At 39.5% G+C, this 22468-nt stretch overlaps 2 protein-coding genes across 5 annotated transcripts in view; one reads left to right on the top strand and one right to left on the bottom strand.

Moving 5' to 3' along the window:
- The window catches only part of CNMD (chondromodulin), a 308020-nt gene that overhangs the window by 100551 nt on the left and 185001 nt on the right, over positions 1-22468 (top strand). The gene's annotated exons all lie outside the window — the stretch shown is intronic.
- ELF1 (E74 like ETS transcription factor 1) overlaps positions 3545-22468 on the bottom strand; it is a 126564-nt gene continuing 107640 nt past the window's right edge. For all 4 annotated transcript variants that reach the window (XM_053563794.1, XM_053563796.1, XM_053563795.1 and 1 more), the window contains 4 exons: positions 17233-17316; positions 16068-16260; positions 13163-13606; positions 3545-5549 (listed from right to left, as the gene is read on the bottom strand). In XM_053563794.1, coding sequence (XP_053419769.1) covers positions 4946-5549; positions 13163-13606; positions 16068-16260; positions 17233-17316 — 1325 coding nt within the window. In that variant the 3' untranslated portion in view covers positions 3545-4945. The remainder of the gene's footprint in view (positions 5550-13162; positions 13607-16067; positions 16261-17232; positions 17317-22468) is intronic.

The following is a 22468-nucleotide window of genomic DNA, read 5'->3' on the forward strand; positions in this document are numbered from 1 at the left end:
AATGGAAAAAGAAGACAGTATATATCATCCCAGAGATCCTTGATGTAAAGTTGAATAGAGTAACTAGATGAGACTTTGGCTGATTCTTTTGGGGAAGAAATGTTTTTCATGTAGGCACGAGCATTTTTCAAAGTGTATGTTATAGGCACTTTGGGTTAGGAAAAAGTGAAAGCAATACAAAATTTAAAGGAAAAATTAGTTATGAAAGGCTACCAATTGTCAGAGACTTTCAGGAGGAGAAAAGAAGGAAATGTGGGAATATGGAGATTGGTTACTATTAGTGACCTTCACAACAATAATTTTAGGATATTAGGGCAAATGCAGTACTACAGAGGATTAAAGAATGAATGGAGGCTGGATGCAGTGGCTCAATACCTGTAATTCTAGCACTCTGGGAAGCTGAGGTAGGTGGATCACCTGAGCTCACCAGTTCAAGACCATCCTGAGCCAAAGTGAGACCTCATCTCTAAAAATAGCCAGGCATTGTGGCAGGTTGCTGCAGTCCCAGCTACTCAGGAGACTGAGACAAGAGAACTGCTTGAGCCCGAGAGTTTGAGGTTGCTATTAGATGTGACACTAAGGCACTCTACCAAGGGTGACAAACTGAGACTCTGTCTCAAAAAACGAAACAAAACAGGGATGGTAACATCACAGATCCTTTCTTAATAAACAGTCAATGATTTGATGTGCAGAGGCCACACACTAAGGGCCATGTTCTGTTCAGTTCAGCATGACTTGATTACGTTACAGAAGGCATGAGTAGAGAGCCAAGACTGTTCTCTAGAGACAGATCCATCAATAGGGACAGACAATGTTGGTCCTTATAAACCCTGTTCAGAAGTTTGCATTTTCCTTAAAAAAATGGTGGTAGCTTACACTAGAACAGAAATATGGAAAATGACAAATTAAAAGCATTTTAGGAGAAAAATTACCTGGACTGTGTGATTGATTGGATGTTGATGTCAGATGTGACTGTGCCATGGAAGTGGATGAGATTTATCAAAGGAGCATCTGTGCAGTGGGAAGCCAGCCTAGGGGATGGAATCTTAATACTGGCATATAAGGCAAAGCTCCCAACTAACGTATCATGAATGGGTTATAGGTATGCCCAAACTCTTGAGCCCTTTTGTCTGCAAGGATAGTGAGAACTATTGGTTGCTCACCCACAGTAGTGAGCAGCCTCATTGGTTAACCCCAATGTATCTGTTGAGGGTAAAGATTATATTCTTTCAGCCTTTTACGTGTATGCCGAGTTCAATGAGTATGTGAAGTCATACTTGATACCCTGCCCAATAAATGTTGGTTGAACAAGTAAAGTAGGTTAACAGGATAGGCTGGGGCTAGATAAGCAATTTTTTTTTTTTTTGAGGCAGAGTCTCAAGCTGTCATCCTGGGTAGAGTGCTGTGGCCTCACAGCTCACAGCAACCTCAAATTCTTGGGCTTAAGCAATTCTCTTGCCTCAGCCTCCCAAGTATCTGACACTACGGGCGCCTGCCACGCCCTGCTATTTTTGTTGTTGCAGTTGAAACATTGTTTTCAGCTGGCCTGGGCCGTATTCGAACCTGCCACCTTCGATGTATGTGGCTGGCACCCTACCCACTGAGCTACAAGCGCCACACAATTCTTTTTGAGGCAGAGCCTCAAGCTGTCACCCTAGGTAGAGTGCGGTGGCATCACAGCTCACAGCAACCCTCCACTCCTGGGCTCAAGCGGTTCTCCTGCCTCCGCCTCTCAAGTAGCTGGGACTACAGGCGCCCACCACAATGCCCGGCTATTTTTTGGTTGCAGCTGTCATTGTTTGGCAGGCCCGGGCTGGATTCGAACCCGCCAGCTCGAATGGGATTTATCAAAGGAGCATCTGTGCAGTGGGAAGCCAGCTGCTTGAGCCACAGGCACTAAGCCTAGACAAGCTTCCAACTGTACATTATGATTACTGAAGGCCAGGCACAGTGGCTCATGAGTATAGTCCTAGCAGTCTTAAGAGACTGAAACAGAAGGCTGACTTAAGCTTAGGAGTTCAAGACCAGTCTGATCCGGGGAAAGACTTTGTCTCTACTAAAAATAGAAAAAATTAGCTGGGCCTTGTGGCAGGCATCTGTAGTCCCAGCTAGAGACAGTCCCAGAAGTTTCAGGCTGCAGTGAAGTAAACTGATGTCATGGCACTCCAGTCTGGGCAATGGAGTGAGACTGTGTCTCAAAAAAAAAGAAAGAAAGAAAGAAAAAGAAGAAAAAAAGATTACTTAGTGGTTCTGAAACTTGAATGTGTATTTCTGATTCAGTAGGTCTGGAGTGGGGCCTGGAGTCCTGCATTTCTCAAATGCTCTCAGATGATGCTGATACGCTACTGATCTGAGAGTACTCAAGTAGCAAGTAACATACTGGTTAGAAATACAAACTGTAGAGCTTTCCCATGAAATACTAATTCAGTCGGTAGGGGGGTGGGGGCAAGGTATTTGCATTGTAAGGTTAACATTAATTCTGAAGTAGATGGCCCAGGAGCCTAGTTTGGTGGAGGAATTTGGATGTTTACGATTTGGGACTTATCCTTTAGGTGGCAGAAAGGCTTCAAAGGTTCCTAAACGTGAACATTACATGCTTCAAGGGTTGTTTTAGAAAGACTATTGTGTACTTAGGTGCGTTAATACAATATAGTAAGAAAAACGTATTTGGTGTTGTCCCTAGTTCCTGACACAGCTTCTAAAATCCTTGGAAACTTCATGATTGGGATGATGAGCATTTTTGCTATTCGTAACAAGCCCCTTTCAGCCATACCATAGTTTATGCTAACACAGTGACTCTTGGCGGATCCCAAGATAGTTTCAGGATAGAGATGGTTCCCAGAGGAACCAACCAGGTTATTAGAATTAGAACTTAATAAGCCCCACCTCTAGGAAGGGGAGAAGGTCTAGAGATTTAACTCAGTCATTAATGCCCAATGATTTAATCCAGTGGTTCTCAACCTTCCCAATGCTGCAATGTATTTTCATTGCTACAAAGGGGTCGTGACCCGCAAGTTGAGAACCACTGATTTAATCAGGCCTATACATTAAAAACCCTTAAATGACAAGAGTTTGGAGTTTTCCAGGTTGGTGAATGCTTTGAAGTCCAAGACAGTGGCACATCCAGAGAGGATATATGAGCTCTGTGCCTCCCTCCACCATTCACTACCCTATGCATCACTTCCATTTGGCTGTCCTTGAGTTGTATTCTTTATAATAAACTGGTAAAAATGTAAACCAGTAAAGCGACTCCCCAAGCTTTCTGAGCCATTCTAGCAAAGTATTAAACCTAGGAGGGTGATCATGGGAACCCCTGATTTACAGCCAGTACAGGTAGGACTACAGGTGCCCATCACAATGCTTGGCTAATTTTTCTATTTTTACTAGAGATGGGGTCTTGTTTTTGCTTAGACCGGTCTTAAACTCCCAAGTTCAAGCAATCCTTCCTCCTCAGCCTCCCAGAGTACGATTCTAGGCATGAGCCTGGCCTTGTGTAATGTACATTTGTTCTTTAAGAAACATTTACCTGAAAACAGAAACATTAAGAATTTTTACATGATTTATTTAATAATAAACCAATTAAAGATACAAAAATGTTTAAAGGATTCCAAAATTTAAATTTTTGTTTAAATACAAATTCACTCTGAAATATGAAAACATAACATTAGACTCCTAAACATAATGATTCTTTTCATCTACAAAAATTTCTTTTTGCTATACTAGAAAATTTGCAGAAAACAATTTTTCTTGTGACATTAAATGTACATTATTTACAATTGAAAAAGTAATCTAAAAACTATTTCATTTCAGAAAATTGGATATATATGTTATCTTTGTATGTAATTCCCCACCTCCACCCCCAATAAGAAATTATCCAAAATATAAAGCAGTTATGCTTTTGTAACAACTGAATACTCAGCCAGATTAGCCCAAGCCTCAAGTTGCTTTCTTGGCCCTTAAGAAAGAACCTTGACTCTCTTGGAATAGGAGTATAATTTTTAGCACTCAGCAACGTAAATTGACTAATGGGCCACAGTGTGAGGTGGTCTAAAGAGTTAATGAACAAACTAGGAAGAATTTATGGTATATCTTACTGATAAGAGGAAATTAATTTTGTGGGAGACACATTTTTCTGCAATAGCTTAGCTATACTTACGTTAAGAAATAACCTGATGCTTTGATATCACTTTAAAATATAGGTGTTAGAATAAAAATTTAGAACTAGAAGGGAAATTGGAGATCATCTAGTCTAGTCCAATGCATCCCTTCCTTTTATAAGAACTAAGGCCAAAAAAAATGAAGTGTTTTGTTCAAGGTTACTATTGGTTAGTTAGTGGGAGTGCCACTCTTAGGCTGATACTTTTATACTATCCTGCTTCTGAAACAGGTTCAGCCGTATCATGGGCATATTTCAATTTCTAATGTTACTTTACATAATCATAGTTTATCATAGAGTGCAGCCAACTAAAGTCAACCTAAGTAATACCATAATTTTAATTATGCATAAAATAGGTTTCTTACATTTGAAAGAGTCAAGACTTATACAAGTGGAATGAAAATAGTTCCTATATAAATTTCCTGTTGTCTTATCTTTAAGGACTGTATTTACAAAAGAATTAGAAAAGCTAATACAATGTAAAATTAGGAAAGAAACTTTTAAAAATGCTTATGATAATAGTAACTGAAAAATAATCTCAAAAGAATGTCTTCATAGTATAAAATGCCTGTTCCTTCACAACTGAATTCTGAAACATTTAGAGAATAAAGAGAAACACTTGAGTTTTCCTCCATCACCTAACAAAGTCAGAATTAAGTCTAAATTGTTTTTAACAATTACAAAAATTAGGAATCTCTGTAGAATTTATCTTCTACAGTTGATAGAACCTCTATAGAATTCTGTCTTCTAGATAGATATGCAAACTATCGTTTATAAGCTTTGGTATATTTACTGAAAAGAGGTGGGTTCCAGCTGTTCATTTTGTTTCACAGCTACCTGAGAAGGAAATCCATTGGGACTGGACACCACCATCATATAAGGCTGTGGTTGTTGCTCAGTTTTCTCAATGTCTTCTTTCAAATGATCTTCAAGCTCCTTTTTCTCTATTTCCTGTACAAGAGTTTTTGTTTCTTGAGCTTTGATAACTGATGTGATTACAGTGCCAGGTGGGTGAGCAACCAGTTGTGAACTGCGAGGAGAAAAGGTCACCACAGGGGTGGTAGCACTGAAGGAGGGAGATGAAGCCATACTGACGGTTCCGTTGCAAATGGACTGAACATTGCTGGTAAGAACCTGTTGTACATGGGTAGGGCTAAAGACAATTGAAGGGGAACCCGGCTTCTGTGATGGTAGCATGACATTTTCTTTCAGTACTGTCATGGGCTGTGATGATGGAATGGCTTGCAAAATAAATTTCTGGGACCCAGCACCTGCTGATGGATCTGTGCTGGCAATAACTGTTGTGAGTGGCACTGTCTGGAGTGTTACTGTATGCAACTGCTGATTCCCAGGAGACACAACCACTGGAACTTGGGTTGATGCCTGTATAGTCCTATTGAGGTTATGAAATTAAAATGAGAGAATTAGTATATTGTACATCATTTAAAACTTTACCACTTGACAAGCCATTCTGACAAAATACGAGTTATACATTGTAAAATATAGGAAGTTATACTACTTCCTATATTTTCAATACAACATGACCAAGATCATGCCAGACCTTGTTTTACAGAGACACCTAGCACAAAACTCTGGACATTTGAGCTGTGATATTATCTGGTGATGCTATGGAAAAAAGGTCTGTACCTAGTGCCATGTTAATACAAATAGGGAACTAATGTCGGGGAAGAAGAAGGATATCAAAATGCATAGCAAGGAGGTTACATATGAGCTGCTTAAAAGAAAATTAGGAATTTAGAAGTAAGTCTGTTTGATTCATTCTTGCTATTTTAATATTTGAGGGATACTGTCCTCCACATGCTCCCCCACAATAATCATTAAACTTCACATAATTGTTTTCAACCTGGTTTTTTGTATATAAAGAGGAAAAATGCTCAATTAAAAAAAAAAAAAAACTCAGTCTTACATGTATTTGTGAAAGAATTCTTAGGGAAAATAATATTTTTGTTTTTTGAGACAGTAGAGTGCTAACAGCAACTTCAAACTCCAGACCTTAAGTGATCCTCTTGCCTCAGTCTCCTGAGTAGCTGGGACTGCAGGCATCTGCCACCATGACCAGCTAGTTTTTCTTTTCTTTCTTTCTTTAATAGTGGAGACAACAGAGCCTTGCTCTTGCTTAGGCTGGTCTTGAACTCCTGAGCTCCAGCAATCCACCCGCCTCAGCCTCCCAAAATGCTAGGATTACAGGTGTGAGCCACCGCACCTGGCTACAAAAATTTTAGTAGCTCTCAGTTCACATAATCATGAGGATAATTAACTTGTGAAGTCTTAGGCTGGCAGAGAAAATACAGCCAAACTCTTGACCAAAATGAAGAGAAGCTTGTTTTAGCAGTTTTCTAGGCTCAATTTTAGTCATAAAGCTACAATTTAACTTTTAAAATCCTTTAACACAAAATCTAGTTTATGTAAGATTATTAATAACACTGTTCAAGAAAATATTACATAAATGATATAATGAATTAATCTATTTTTTAAAGTTCACATCTGTAAAATTTATAGTTATGGCCACTGTTAATGTAGCATGAAACAAATGCAGTTGAAAAATCTCAGCATCAGGGCGGCGCCTGTGGCTCAGTCTGTAGGGCGCCGGCCCCATATGCCGAGGGTGGCGGGTTCAAGCCCGGCCCCGGCCAGACTGCAACAACAAAAAAAATAGCCGGGCGTTGTGGCGCGCGCCTGTAGTCCCGGCTCGGGAGGCTGAGGCAAGAGAATCGCTTAAGCCCAAGAATTAGAGGTTGCTGTGAGCCGTGTGACGCCACGGCACTCTACCCGAGGGTGGTAAAGTGAGACTCTGTCTCTACAAAAAAAAAAAAAAAAAAAAAAAATCTCAGCATCTGGATCTCAACTGTTTCCTCTAAATTCTGTTTTTTGTTTGTTTGTTGGAGACAGAGTCTTACTATGTCACCCTCGGTAGAGTGCGGTGGCATCACAGCTCACAGCAACCTCAACCTCTTGGGCTTAAGCGATTCTCTTGCCTCAACCTCCCAAGTAGCTGGACTACAGGTGCCCACCACAATGCCTGGCTATTTTTTTGTTGTTGTTGCAGTTATCATTGTTGTTAAGCTGGTCTGGGCCAGGTTAGAACCTGCCAGCCTCAGTGTATGTGGCTGGCACCCTACCCACTGAGTTACAGGCGCCACCTTTTTTTTTTTTTTTAAATATACTTGATTGCTACTTCAGATGGCTAACATCTAGATTAGTCCCCATAAACCAAATGTTAAATATTACAAATAGATCATTAAAGCAAAATTTTAGTAAGTTATAGTTAGGTGGCCTGTTTCTCACATATGAAATTCTGGAGGAAAATACAAACTGGCTAACTGGAAAGATGAAATGAAGATCCAGTGCAACCCAGGGTATAAGTACAAAGTGGGGAGACACAGGACTAGAGCCCACCCATTCATGTAGGATACTGATTCTCAAGTTAAAATTGCTATCCAAGTCACCACTGTGGGCATCATCAGTCTACAGCAGGATATTAACAGTTCTCTTGAAGGGCAGAGCTAGAAGAGAACATCTCGAGTTGTTGAAGATGGTAGTGAAGATTTAATAGGTAGGAAGCACATGGCTAGGAATAAAGGCCAGATGTGTTAAAATTACTGGGCAGGCAGGGATGAGTTGGAATGAAACAGAATCACATTGGGAGCCAGGGAATTTTTCCAGAATATATTTCGCCTCCCTCTCCTCCTTACCACCTGACTCAAGGTATCTTCAGTGAAATGTGACTCTGGGTATGATACCTGACCCTACTGCCAGATTTCATTTTTAAATGAAAGGGAAAAAAAGGGCTAGGTGCCTGTGGCTCAAGCAGCTAAGGCACTAGACACATACACCTGAGCTGGCGGGTTCGAATCCAGCCCGGGCCTGCCAAACAACAATGATGGCTGCAACCAAAAAATAGCTGGGTGTTGTGGCAGGCACCTCCCCACTTGGGAGGCAGAGGCAGGAGAATCACTTGAGCCCAGGAGTTGGAAGTTGCTGTGAGCTGTGATGCCACAGCACTCTACCCAGGACGACAGCTTGAGGCTCTGTCTCAAAAAAAAAAAAGAAAATGAAATGAAAAAGAAAAAAAAGCTCCAAGGGCTTTCCATGAGAAGAATTTATATACATGTACATATTTATAGGTAAAACAGTTACCTGGCGTATAGTTAGCACTCAAATTGTATATATAAATATATATAACCTTGCCACTGTATAAATATTATCTCCATTTTATACCTATGAAAAATAAATAGATGCACAAAAGAAATAGAACAGCTTGCATAAGAATAAAAGTTAGGTAAGAAAAGAGGCCAGCGGGGTGGTGCCTGTGGCTCAAAGGAGTAGGGTGCTGGTCCCATATACTGGAGGTGGTGGGTTCAAATGTGGCCCTGGCCAAAAACTAGAAAAAGAGGCCAGCTGACTGAAAAGCCAATGTGCCTACCCATTACAACATACTGCGGCCTTTCAAGGCCTAAATAACCTCAGCTAAGAATGAATGTTTATTATGATATCCTTCAACTATGGGCACTCTTTAACACACAACACTCTTTAATACACAACTCTCCTTCTTGCTAAGGTGTGGTATAGGGAATAATGTACTTAGAAATTTTCAATATTGCTAACGGGGATGCTACTAGGCCTTCCTGCTTTTGTTCAAATCATCTGTCCTTGGCTAAACATACCCAACTGCCATCTGTCAGAAGATATATATATAGAGAGAGAGAGAGAGACCTACCTATATTATCTACAATGTAAATATATTGGCTTATAGGCACAAATTCTTAAACAATTTTCACTAATAAAAATTCAGAGATTAAAAAATAAAATTATGAAGCCTTTTCCCAATTATAAACTAAAAATACTTAGTGAATTACTGAACTGTTAGTTGTATTTGATTATATTATAACATTCTATTATAGCTGCTTACTTATTAAAAATCAATTAATCTGTTCTTAAGTATACAATATTAGTAATTTAGTACTTGTGAAAATTTCTAAAGCTAAGAAAGATACACAACTTTAGCTTTTGTTGAATATCTACTTAAGTGTCAAAATTCCCTGGCTCCCAATGTGATTCTATTTCATTCCAACTCATCCCTGCCTGCCCAGTAATTTTAGCACATCTGGCCTTTATTCCCAGGATAAGTACAAAGTGAGGAGACACAGGACTAGAGCCCACCCATTCATGTAGGATACTGATTCTCAAGTTTGATTGTCAAAAAGTGTCCTTGCTTGTCTCTACCACCTGTAAGGTTAAATATTATCTACTAAGTGGGAAGGTTGGAGAACAGGAAAAGTGGTGCCTACATTTTCCTATTCCATTACACTGCTTGTAAGGTAACCCAGACGTTGTACATTTTTAGAGGATAATTTATTTAAAAAACTCTAAGACAAATTACTAGTGCTTAAAAAAGTATTATAGAGAAAGTGGGTTATGCTAGGTAAATGGACTTCCAAGTTTACCTGGTCAAGTTCCTTGACAATTTTCAAGAAATATTTTACCAGCGCCATGCATGGTGGTTCATGTCTATAATCTTAGCACTCTGGGAGGCTGAGGCAGGTGGATTGCTGGAGCTCTTGAGTCGAGACCAGCCTGAGCAAGAGCAAGACCTCATCTCTTAAAAAAAAAAAAAAAAATAGGTGGGCATGTGTATAATCCAGGCTACTTGAGAGGTTGAGTAGCTCAAAAGGATCGCTTGAGCCCAAGAGTTTGAGGTTCCTGTGAGCTATAACATCACAGCACTCTACCAAGGACGACAAACTGAGATTCTGTCTCAAAACTGACAAACAGAAAGAAATATTTTACCAGGTTTATCTTTTTTTTTTTTTTTTAAATCACAGAAAACCCATGTAGACAGGTTTCATGTGCATTTATCTAAATCAGTAGGCAATGAGGCAAGCCATTTACCTCACTGCTTTGGGCTAATGTACTTGCATTAAAACACTACCTCTACCACTTACTGGATGTGACCAAATTCCTTGACCTATCCTTGCTTCAGTTTCCTCATCTGTTAATTGGGGACACTGTACCACCACGCCCAGCTAGCTTTTAAAAAACTTTTTGTAGAGATGCAGTCTGGTTATGTTGCCTGATGTGGTCTTGAACTCCTGGCCTCAAGTGATCCTCCTGCCTGAGACTCCCAACTGCTAGGATTACAAACGTAAGCCACAGTGCCTGGCCTGAAATCTTATTAGTGAGTATAATAATAATAGAATCAAGAAAGATATATACAAACTCTGGTTAATTTTCTTAGGAGTGATAATACAGTTATAAAGGCTAATTTCTTTATTCTTATGAGTTACAGACTGACATTTTTCATAATAAAAGGTTGGATAATTATAAAAATGCAGCAAGAAATAACTAAATCAGAAAGTTACTTTAATAAAAATTATTCTACTAACATGTTAAAATTTCAGAATGATATGTATAATTTGCTTGAAATGTGTACAATGGAAGCTAGTAAGACAACAGCAAAACCTGAGCAATTATATTAGCAGCTGTATGTCTTCAGAGATCGTTCCTATTTATTAGCTTTTCCTTTCCACATCTAGTAATTTCAGGGAATACAATGCATTCTATTAAAGGTTAACTGCTTGATAATAAGTAGAATTTTAAGGAGAAAAATAAAAGATACAACTAAGAAAAAAACTTTTTAAAAAGACTAGTGATTAAATAAGAATAGGTATATACATATAAGCATATAAATATAGGAATGATTTACTGTAATAAGAATATATGTCTTAAAGTTTGAAAAAGTTAAATTTTGCATTTCTTCATTCTATAAGTAGTCCACTTAGAGAACTTATTACCCTAAGAGTAGATAAGACCATATACAGTACTTCAAAATAACTTCTATAAATATGAAAGTATCTGACATATATAACATTAGGTACTAAGAAGATGACACTGAGTAAAATGTAGCTCCTGTTTATTTATTTATTATTTATTTATTTTGAGACATAGTCTTGCTGTCTTGCTCAGACCAGAGTGCCACAGGCTCAGCCTAGCTCACAGCAACCTCAAAATCTCAAGGCATCCAAGTTGATGGGACTACAGGTATGTGCCACAATGCCTGGATAATCATTCTATTTTCTGTAGAAATGGGGTCTTGCTTTGCTCAGGCTGCTCTTGAACTCTTGAGCTAAAGCAAAATCCTCCCACCTTGGCCTCCCAGAGTTCTGGGATTAAGGCATGAGCCACCACTCTTGGCCAAGCTTCTAAATATTTACATAGGAAGAGATTTCAATTAAAATAAACTGAAATGCCAGGTTTATATAACAGACTGAGACACAGACAAGGTTTAAACAGCTTTAGCTGGATAGTATGGGAAGCGTTATTAGCAGAAGGTGGAAACTGGCAGCTGAGGCTACAGAAATTGGATTGCATTCTACATGCAACTTGGATCTAACCAAAGCAGCAAGAAGGCAACAATATATCAAAGCTACTTTAGAAAAATGACATACAGTAATGTGTAGTCTGGTCTGAAAAAAAATTTTTAGAAGCAGGCAGAGTCCATGGAAAGGAAGATTCTGAAAGGCACACCAAGGGCACTTTAAAAGCCAAGGGGAGGGAGTGCAGCTCTGAACTTTCCTGGCAAGTCTTACAGTGTTTTAATATCTGACATGGGGTATTATTCAGAACCGACACTGACAGTAAAGTAGTATCCAATACAATGTCCACTATTTAGTATCTTTCCATGCTAGAGGTGTTTTTTGTTCTGTTTCTTACAGACTAAAAAGGAAAGTTTGAACATAGATGCTAAAAAATTCTACTGAATCACTCCGAGAAAGGTGTTTCAGTGCCTCACTGTGGCCATTTGTATATCTCTGCCTCACTGTGGCCATTTGTATATCTCCTATCAGCACAAATATATACAACAAACAGCCTAGAAACCAATGGGTGGAACCACCCACTCTCAACTAAATAGTCATCACACCTAACCAAGAAGGCCTAAAAAAATTGAAAAAAAATTTTTTTTTTTTTTTGTAGAGACAGAGTTTCACTTTATTGCCCTTGGTAGAGTGCCGTGGCATCACACAGCTCACAGCAACCTCCAACTCCTGGGCTTAGGCGATTCTCCTGCCTCAGCCTCCCGAGTAGCTGGGACTACAGGCGCCCGCTACAACGCCTGGCTATTTTTTGTTGTTGTTGTTGCAGTTTGGCCAGGGCTGGGTTTGAACCCACCACCCTCGGTATATGGGGCCGGCGCCCTGCTCACTGAGCCACAGGCGCCGCCCAAAATTGAAAATTTTTTACCTAAGTACCACTTTAGCACCCCAAATCTGAAATGTTCTAAAATCCAGGCCGGGTACAGTGGCTCATGCCTGTAATCCTAGCACTCTGGGAGGCTGAGGCTGGTGAGCTTATGGGTTCAAGACCAGCCTGAGCAAAAAAGCAAGACCCCCATCTCTACTAAAAATAGGAAAATCAAGAGGACTGCTTGAGCCCAGGAGTTGGAGCTATGATGCCACGGCACTCTACCCAGGGCAACAAGCTTTAGACTGTCTCAAAATAAATAAATAAATAAATAATAATAATAATAATAATAATAATGATAATAAAATAAAATAGAGGCGGCATCTGTGGCTCAAAGGAGTAGGGCACTGGCCCCATATACCGGAGGTGGCAGGTTCAAACCTGGCCTCTGCCGAAAATTCCAAGTAAAATAAAATAAAATCCAAAACCTTTTGAAGATGAACCTGGTATTCAAAGTAAATGCTCACTGGAGCATTCTGGATTTGGGATGCTCAAGCAGAGCAAGTATAATACAAATATTACAAAATCTCTTGTCTGTCTGTCTCTCTCTCTCTCTCCCTTCCCTCCTTCTCTCCCTTCTTTTCTTTCATGTCAAAAGAAAGAAAGAAATCTATTTTTCTTTCCACTTCTGAATCTTCCCTCCTCCCCAATAAGGCCCATGTCGTCAGATGAATCTTGACACATTTTAATAATTACTCTGGTCAGAAACATCATGTAGTGATACACCTTTGAAATTAATTTTCTTACCTAATACTCTGAACGGAAGAATTTAATGTTTCGTCCTGCATGTTGCTTGGTGCTTCCCCTTCTGGGACAGCTTGTACTGGCTGTACTACATGAACAGTCCGGAAGAGCTGAGTAGGATATGGAGACTGTGAGGGTTGCACTGTCCTCAAAACTTCTGCTGGCTGTACAACTTCCATAGGATCTTTGGGTTTTGTAGCTTTAGAATTCCCTGACTTTAGAACTGTAGTGGCTCCTCCTTTTATTCCTGGACTTGAAGACACTCTCGATCGGCTTGCTTGATTCCTGCTTGAAGTGGTTGTTGAAGATAATGAAGGATCCGAAGACTCTATACTGGAACTTGGATCCTCATCATCTATATATATAAGATCTTTTGGCATTTCTTTAAACTGATAAACCAGGCGCTGACCTTCCACTTTTGCCAGGATACCCCTTTGATAATAGTACCTATACAAAGCAGACAATTTCATCAATATTCTGTTCAATCAAACATAAGTTAAAATAATAACCAATAAAATCAAATTTTCCTAATCATAACTGAATGTAAAAGTTGGACTCAAATGAGAAAAACATTTCTGGATGAAGGGCAGTTATTTTATGTAAGATACACACCTTTATGCCTAGATAGAGAAAAGTCCTTATTATCATACTGAATCTAAAACCAATTCTATTTAAAGTATGTGGAATCTTTTGGCCCTTCATTCTTCTTCCTTCCTCTATCATTCAGCTAAATCTATAATAAACTTCAAGAAAATTATTCCCCCTCCACAGCTTCCTGTCAATGTTTCTATCAGTTTAAAGTTGATTCAGTAAATTTAATTCAGTTTTGTGTGTAAGAATTAATGATGTATAATAGAAGTGTTCCAAATTTTGTCAACAATTTTAATAAAATTAAGAATCTAAAAAAAAACCTAAAAATGTAACTAAATAGTTCTTGTTTAAGATTGCCAGATTATGTGTATCCTAAAACTCGTTAAGATCATTTCTATTTCCAATAAATCTTTCTCAAATACATGCATACCTGGGAAAATAAATGACACTATCATAGGAAAATAAATTTAAAATGACCTTAAGAATAAATTGGGGCTAAATGTGGTAGCTTACACCGATAATCCCAGTACTTTGGGAGTCTGAAATGAGAGAATCACTTAAGCACAAGAGTTTGAGACCAGCCTGGGCAACATAGTAAGACCTTGTTTTTATAAAACACTATAAAATTATATGGATGTGGTGGCAGGCACCTGTAATTCCAGCTAACAGCTGATTAGGAGGCTGAGGCAGGAGAATCCAGGAGTTTGAGGTTGGAACTGAATAAGCTGGGCAGAGTGGCTCAAGCTTATAATCCTACCACTTTGGGAGGCAGAGGCTCCTGTAATCCTAGCACTCTAGGAGCCCAGGCGGGTGGACTAGCTTGAGCTCAAGCAAGAGCGAGACCCTGTCTCTACTAAAAATAGAAAAACTAGCCGGGGCTAGTGGCACACACCTACAGTCCCAGGTTACTTGGGAGGCTGAGGCAAAAGGATTGCTCAACCCCAGGAGTTTGAGATTGCTGTAAGCTACGATGCCCCAGCACTCTACCCAGGGGTGACAAAGTAAGACTGTCTCAAAAAATAAATAAGTAAAAAAGAATTGAATAATAATAAATAAATAACTGGTGGCTTATTCAAAATTTTCATGCTGTCTAGCATCATTTTTGAAGTATTAATTTATTCCACCATAACAAATAACATATACCTAAGATACATGTATAAAAACATACCCTCGTATTATGTACCTGCATTACCACTATTGGTTCTTTGCCAAATTTAATAGCTCAAAAACCTATGAACCTGATAGCCTATTTACAATTCTTTTTTAAAAACAGAATCTCCCTCTGTTGCCTGGGCTAGAGTGCCCTAGCATTAGCCTAGCACAGCTGAATCTCAAACTCCTAGGTTCAAGCAATCCTCTTGTCTCAGCCTCCTGAATGTAGCTGGGACTACAGACATCCACGACCATGCCTGGCTAATTTTTTCTGTATTTAGTAAAGACAAGATATCACTTTTGCTCAGGCTGGTCTTGAAGTCCTAATCTCAAGGAAGTCCTCCTGCCTAGCCTCCCAGAATGCTGGGATTATAGCAAACCCAGCTTATTTATATTTCTTGATGATAGACATTTTCTGATCCTTCCTCTCCTTTTTTTTTTTTTTTTTTTTTTGGAGGGGGGCAGTTAAGCAACAAGGTCTTGCTCTATACCCTAGGCTGGAAAGTGGTGGCCCAGTCATGACTCACTGTAACGTCAAATTCCTGATTCAAGTGATCCTCCTTCTTTGGCCTCCCAAAGTGCTGGGACTGCAGACACATACCACCATGCCTAGCCCTCTTATCTCCTTATAACATATCTGTTGTTTGCATGAAGATGTATATACATACTTCAGAGAGTCTCATTCTATATGCTGAGTGCCATGGCATCCTAGTTCATGGCAACCTCAATCTCTTTGACTCAATCAAACCATGCCCTTGACTCAGAATCCCAAGTAGCTGGGACTAAAGGTGCCTGCCACAATGCTTAGCTAGTTTTTCTATTTTTAGTAGAGATGCGGGGTCTTGCTCTTCCTCAGGCTGATCTTGTACTCCTGGGCTTAGGGGATCTACCCTCAAGGCCTCCCAGAATGCCAAGATTATGGGCATGAGCCACTATACCCAACAAGATTTTTTTTTTTTTTAGAAGGAAAATAGGAAAAACATTTTCTAAGATTGGAATAAAATTTCAATTTAAATGCATAGTGATTTCTGTTAAGTATTGTGATTTTGGCACTTCAATAAATAAAATTCACCATCTCTTTAATCCCTTAAGTTTTAAAAAGTTACCTATTTTTTACCGTTTACAAAATGATATTCTTAACAGTAAACTATAAAAATCCATATACCTGAGTGCTCGTCCCATGGTCTCATAATTCATATCAGGTTTGTTTTTGTGCTTCCCCCACAGCCTGGACACTGCTTTAGAATCTACCAATTTAAAAATGCCTTTCTCTCGCTGGGTCCATTTGATGTACTTAGGACAGGTAGCTTTGTCCTGGAGCAGTGCCAATAAAAACTCCCAAAGATAAATTGTGTTTCCTGAAACAAAAACAATTTCTTTTTAAATGACCAACATTTCATGTAAAAGAACACAATAAAACACAACTACAAGTCATAAAAGTTCCATCTATAGTTAGATAAAATATCATATAATTTCGTTAGTATTGGTGATATAATTTAGTTAGTAATGGCATAATGGTCATAATTTTTAAAGTCTAATAAAGATCTTTTTATTAGTCCCACAAAGATGTCTGAACGATCTAGTCAGATTTTAATAATTTAGAAAGAATGCACTTTGAGACAATTTTTAATCCTTCATTAGTTACTCTCTATATCAAAACCAGATCAACCATAATAGTGTTTTTCAAATCTTATGAAAATAGTTATAGTTATGAAAATATCTATAGTTATAGCAATAGTTATGAAAATATGTGAACTCCAAGACAATGTAATAAAGTATCTATGAACTAAATAATCTAACCTGGCTGAACCTCATTATCAAATGAAAGGAATGGAGTATTTTAACAGGTAAGTGACAAGTAATCAATTTTTTGGCCACTTTATTACCACTCTTTTTTGTATTTATTTATTTGGTTTTGTTTTTAAGACAAGGTCTCTGTTATCTGGGTTAGGCTGCATCATCACAGCACATGTAACCTCAAACTCCCAGGCTCAAGACATCATCCTGCCTCAGACTTCCATGTAGCTGGGAGTAATACAGACACATACTACCATGCCTGACTCATTTCTTAATTTTTTGTAGAGATGGAGTTTCACTATTGCCCAGACTGATCTCAAATTCCTGGTGCTTGTATCTTGGCCTTCCAAAGTGCAAAAATTACAGGAATTACCAGTTTCTTTATAGAAATTGGCAACTGTATCTAATAACCCTGTGACAACAGTCAGATCAAGAAAGCTGGTGGTTTCTACTTAAAATATGCAGATGTTAGGAAGCTGTCTAAACATTATTTTGACCAGTAAGTATTATAGGGATATTATAGTAGTACCTACCCTTCCCATCTTTGTTTTTCTTCTTTACAGATATATTTGGTGTAGTGGCTGGGGAATCTGGTCGTGGTGGTTTACTTTTTCTCCCTGAAATAAGAATAGCTCTGCATAAGTATATGACTTCAAAAAAGAGAATAAACAATTTTGCTATTTTGTCATTTATGCTAAATTTCAAATGCCAAATACTTTGTATTAATATATGGATCACATATGCTGGTCTCTTAAAACACCATTTACTTAAAGGAAAACCATCTCAGTAAAAACTGAACATTAATGTAGGTTAGATCACAAACTCTTATGTAAGAAATAATTTAGCTTATATATAAATGAGGTTAAATGAAAACTATTATATTTTCTTTTTGAGGCAACAGTACTAATAGTTCTTTCTTAAAATTTTGGAGAATACTCTTGACATCAATATAACTTGGGCTCAAAATATAAGCCATATAAGGTTGTCTGTCTTGTGGTTAAATAAACTTTTTAAGGTAGGAGAACGGAATTTCTAGCTTTTCTTCCTATGAACACATGCCTGCAGTTAATTCCCAAGTATTAGAAACTCCCTCAAATTCTAGAAATAACAGAAAAATACACAAGGCAAAAGTTTGGTAAACCACATTTTTTCCTGTGTATTTTATTTATTTTTTTAGAGATCAAGTCTTGCCCAGGCTGGACTACAGTGGCTATTCACAGGGCACACTCCCACTACTGATCAACTGACTTGCTCCCATTTCCAACCTGGACCTGTGCAGCCCTCCTTAGTCTGCTCCTACGAGGTCACCAAATTGATGCTAAACTTAGTGCAGACACCTGATGGGTACAGCACACTATAGCCCAGAACTCCTGGGCTCAAGCAATCCCCCTCCTCAGCTTCCCAAATAGCTGGGACTATATGCATGTTCCACCATACCTGGCTCCTGTGCATTTTTATTACTTTTTTTAATTTCAGGTTATTGTGAGGGTACAAACAACCAGGTCACAATATTTGAATTGTTAGGTAGAGTCCCTTTTGTAGTTGTGCTACACACCCAAAAGGTGTGCCATATACCCCTAACCTTTGTGTCCTTTTAAGTGGGAGCACACCAATCCTTCCTCTGCCCCCCCACCGCCCCCAACATGAATAGAATTAAGTTGTTCTCCTATGTGGGTGTGTTAGATCATCTACTGCTTACATAATAAAATGAAGTACATTGGATTCCTGCTTCTTCACTCTTGTGATACTTTACAAAGAATAATGTGTTCAGCTCTATCTAGGTTAATGCAAAAGATGTAAAGACACTACCCTTTCTTACGGATGAGTAGTATTCTACATATACCACAGTTTGTTAATTCATTCCTGAGTTGACCAACATTTTGGTTGTTACCACATCTTGGTGATTGTAAATTGAGCTTCAATAAACAATCTAGTGCAAATGTTTTTATGATAAAATTCTTCCTTTTCTTCAGGATAGATGCCTAGCAGTGGGATTGTAGAGTCAAATGGGAGGTGTAATATGAGTTCTTTGAAGATTCTCCGTACTTCTATCCGAAGAGGCTGTATTAGTTTAAAGTCTCACCAACAATATAAAAGTGTCCCTCTCTTGGCTCAGCACCTGTAGCACAATGGTTACAGCGCCAGCCACATACATCGAGGATGGTGGGTTCGAACCTGGCCCAGGCCAGCTACTTGGAAGGCTGAGGCAAAAGAATTTCTTTTTTTTTTAAGAGACAAAGCCTCACTTTGTTGCCCTGGGTAGAGTACCATAGTGTCACAGCCCACAGCAACCTCCAGCTCTTGGACTTAGGCAATTCTCTTGCCTCAGCCTCCCAAGTAGCAGGGACTACAGGCACCCGCCACAAGGCCCGGGCTATTTTTGTTGTTGTTGCAGTTTGGCTGGTGCATATGCAGCTGGCGCCCTAATCAATGAGCCACAGGCACCGCTCGGCAAGAGAATTTCTTAAGCCCAAGAGTTTGAGGTTGCAGTGAGCTGTGACGCCACGGCACTGTACCCAGGGTAACATAGTGAGACTCTGTCTCAAAAAAAAAGTGTCCCTCTCTCTCCACACCCACACCAGCATGTGTAACTCTGGGACTTTGTGATGTGAGCTTTTCTCACTGGGGTTAAGTGATATCTCAGGTTTTGATTTGCATTTCTCTGATGATTAGAGACTCCTGTGTATTTTTAAACATCTTATTTTTCTTATCTCTTTCAATTCACAGTAAACAAACTTTCTGGGTACATCATCAATCTCTAAATAAGTTTATCCCAACAGTCTCAGTATGGGCACATCAGATTCTGAAGTGTTTGTAATTTCTTTTCTTTTTTTTTTTTTTTGAGCATAGTTTCACTATGTTGCCCTCAGTAGAGTGCTGTAGCATAACAGCTCACAGCAACCTCCAATTCTTGGGCTTAAGCGATTCTCTTGCCTCAGCCACCTGAGTAGCTAGGACCACAGGTGCCCACCACAATGCCCAGCCATTTTTTGGCTGCAGTTGTCATCGTTGTTTAGCAGGCCTGGGCCAGGCTAAATGTGACCGGCGCCCCATTCACTGAGCCATGGGCCCTGAGCAGTTTGTAATTTCTTTAACCACAGCTTGGTAGCACAGCATAACCACATATTTAGGTTGAGATGATCATTCTATCTGAACAAATAACTATTCTATGTGTGAGAAAAAAAGAATATTTTAGTTAATACCTCCTATCCCAGTCTTAAGGCTGACTCTCTGGTCTAGATCACAATGGTAAATTCTGGGTTAAAATAGTTATCAGGCAGTAATTTAGAATGCTAGAGCTAAGAATCACAAGGTTAGTAACAACCTATCCCCAGAAACTGAAAACGAAAACATTTCTGAAGTCACTTGAGGGAAAGTTAAGGAAGAAGGGGATAAAAAGACTATTCTCTGGCTCCTCTTATTACTGCCAAATGAGGCTCAAGGCCTGTTGCTCCGCAGCTGGGGCACCAGCCACATACATCAGAGCTCAACAGGTTCAAATCCAGCCCAGGCCTGCCAATCAACAAGGACAACTATAACCAAAAAATAGCTGGGCGTTTTGGCGGGCGCCTGTAGTCCCAGCTACTTGGGAGGCTGAGGTAAGAGAATCACTTAAGCCCAAGAGTTGGAGGTTGCTTGTGATGCCACGGCACTCTATCCAGGGTGACACAGTGAGACTCAGTCTCAAAAAAAAAAAAAAAAACTGCCGAATGAATGCTAGTCACCCAGGTTATCTCAACTTTCATCACTGCAGACACCAGCACAGAACCCATTCATGAGGCAGGTTCTTCTGGCTGACTGTGTTCATAAGTATTAGAAGCTAAGACCTTGGTACCTTTGCCCATTCCCTAGCTAAGAGTCCATGGCATCAGCAGCTCACAGCACCCTCAAACTCCTGGGTTCAAGAGATCCTCCTGCTTCAGCCTCCCAAGTAACTGGGACTGCAGGGGACCTGCCACCACATCCAGCTAATTTTTCTATTTTTAGTAAAATTAGGGTCAGGGTCTTGCTCTTGCTCAGGCTGGTCTCAAACTCCTGAGCTCAAGAGATCCTCCTGCATCTGCCTCCCAGAGTGCTAGAATTACAGGTGTGAGCCACCATGCCTGGCGCACCCATCTTACTTTATGGTATCTGTCTACTTTTTCTGGTCTATAACATTTTCTTTACTCCCACTGCTTTGGTTCGATTGCTGGTAGCCTACCTAATATCCATTCTCTCCATCACCTTCCTCACCTCTTCAGGAGTTTATCATGTGAACAACAAAGCTCAGTTGGGTAGTTTTGGTTGATGGTTATTTCCTCTCAGGACTCTGAAAATATCCAATCCTTCTGCCCTCTACTAGGCGCTTCTAAGCTTCCAATATAAAAATCATTCTTGAAGTATGTAGCTTCTCCTTGGTTTATTTCTTGTTTCTTTCTTTTTTGGGGGGGAGCTTAGAGAAGAATCTTTGGTGTTCTGCGACATATATAAACCTAGATTAACTGCAGCTACACTACTCAGGATTCATAATGCTGAGGATTAATGTCATTTTAGAAAGACCATCTCTTTTGATATTGCCTCTTTCTTGCTTCTTATAGTCATTCCTCCTAGAACTTTGATTAAACACACAGACCTTTTCATTCAAACTCCAAATTTCTAACTTTTATGTTTTAATTCCACATCTTACACCTATCTTAGAGTTTACTAATTCTTTCTTACACATGGAATCATCTGCTGCTTAACCCATGCATTATGTTTTCAATTTCGTTTCTTCTTTCTTTAAGTTCTATTTGGTTCTTTATCACATCAATCTTTTAACATTAAGCAGGTTATTTATTTATTTATTTAAGATAGAGTCTCACTTTGTTGCCCTGGGTAGAGGACTGCCCTAACATCATAGATCCCGGAAACCTCAGACTCTTGGACTTAAGCGAGCCTCTTGCCTTAGCCTCCTGAGTAGCTGGGACCACAGACACCTGCCACAATGCGTGGCTATTTTTAAAGACAGGATCTTGCTCTTGCTCAGGCTGGCCTCAAGCTCATGAGCCTCCCAGAGTGCTGGTATTACAGGTGTGAGTCAGTGCCTGGCCCAAGTCCTTTATTTATTAAACATCTTTATCGGGGTATAAATGACATACGATAAACTACATGTTTAAAGTTCACAGCTTATTAAGTTTGGACATAGGTGTACACATGTGGAACTATCACTACATTCAAGACAAACAACGTATTCATCACTCCCAAATGTACTTTATGCCCTTTTCTAATGCTTACATCTCATTCTTGCCTACCTTATCCAATCCATAGGCAACCAATCATCTGCCTCCAGTCCTTACATTACAGATTAGTTTGCAGTTTCTAGAGTTTTTTAAAAATATAGCTGATCGTAGGCAGTGCCTATGGCTCAGTGAGTAGGGCACCAGCCCCATATTCTGAGGGTGGCAGATTCAAACCCAGCCCTAGCTAAAACCTGCAAAAAAAAAAAAAAAAAGAAGCCATGCACTGTGGCAGTCGCCTGTAGTCCCAGCTACTCAGGAGGCTGAGACAACAGAATTGCCTAAGCCCAAGAGCTGGAGCTTGCTGTGAGCTGTGACGCCAGAGCACTCTACTGAGGGCGACAAAGCGAGACAGATACAGATATATATATAAAATAGCACTGATCCTTGAATAACACAGATTTGAACTGCCTGGGTCCACTTATACAGAGATGTTTTTTGTTTGTTTTTAGAGACAGTGTCCTGCTGGAGTACAGAAGCCTAATCACAGCTCTCACTGTGACCTTGAATTGCT

This window comes from Nycticebus coucang, chromosome 15, assembly GCF_027406575.1.
Source record: "Nycticebus coucang isolate mNycCou1 chromosome 15, mNycCou1.pri, whole genome shotgun sequence".
NCBI lineage: Eukaryota > Metazoa > Chordata > Mammalia > Primates > Lorisidae > Nycticebus > Nycticebus coucang.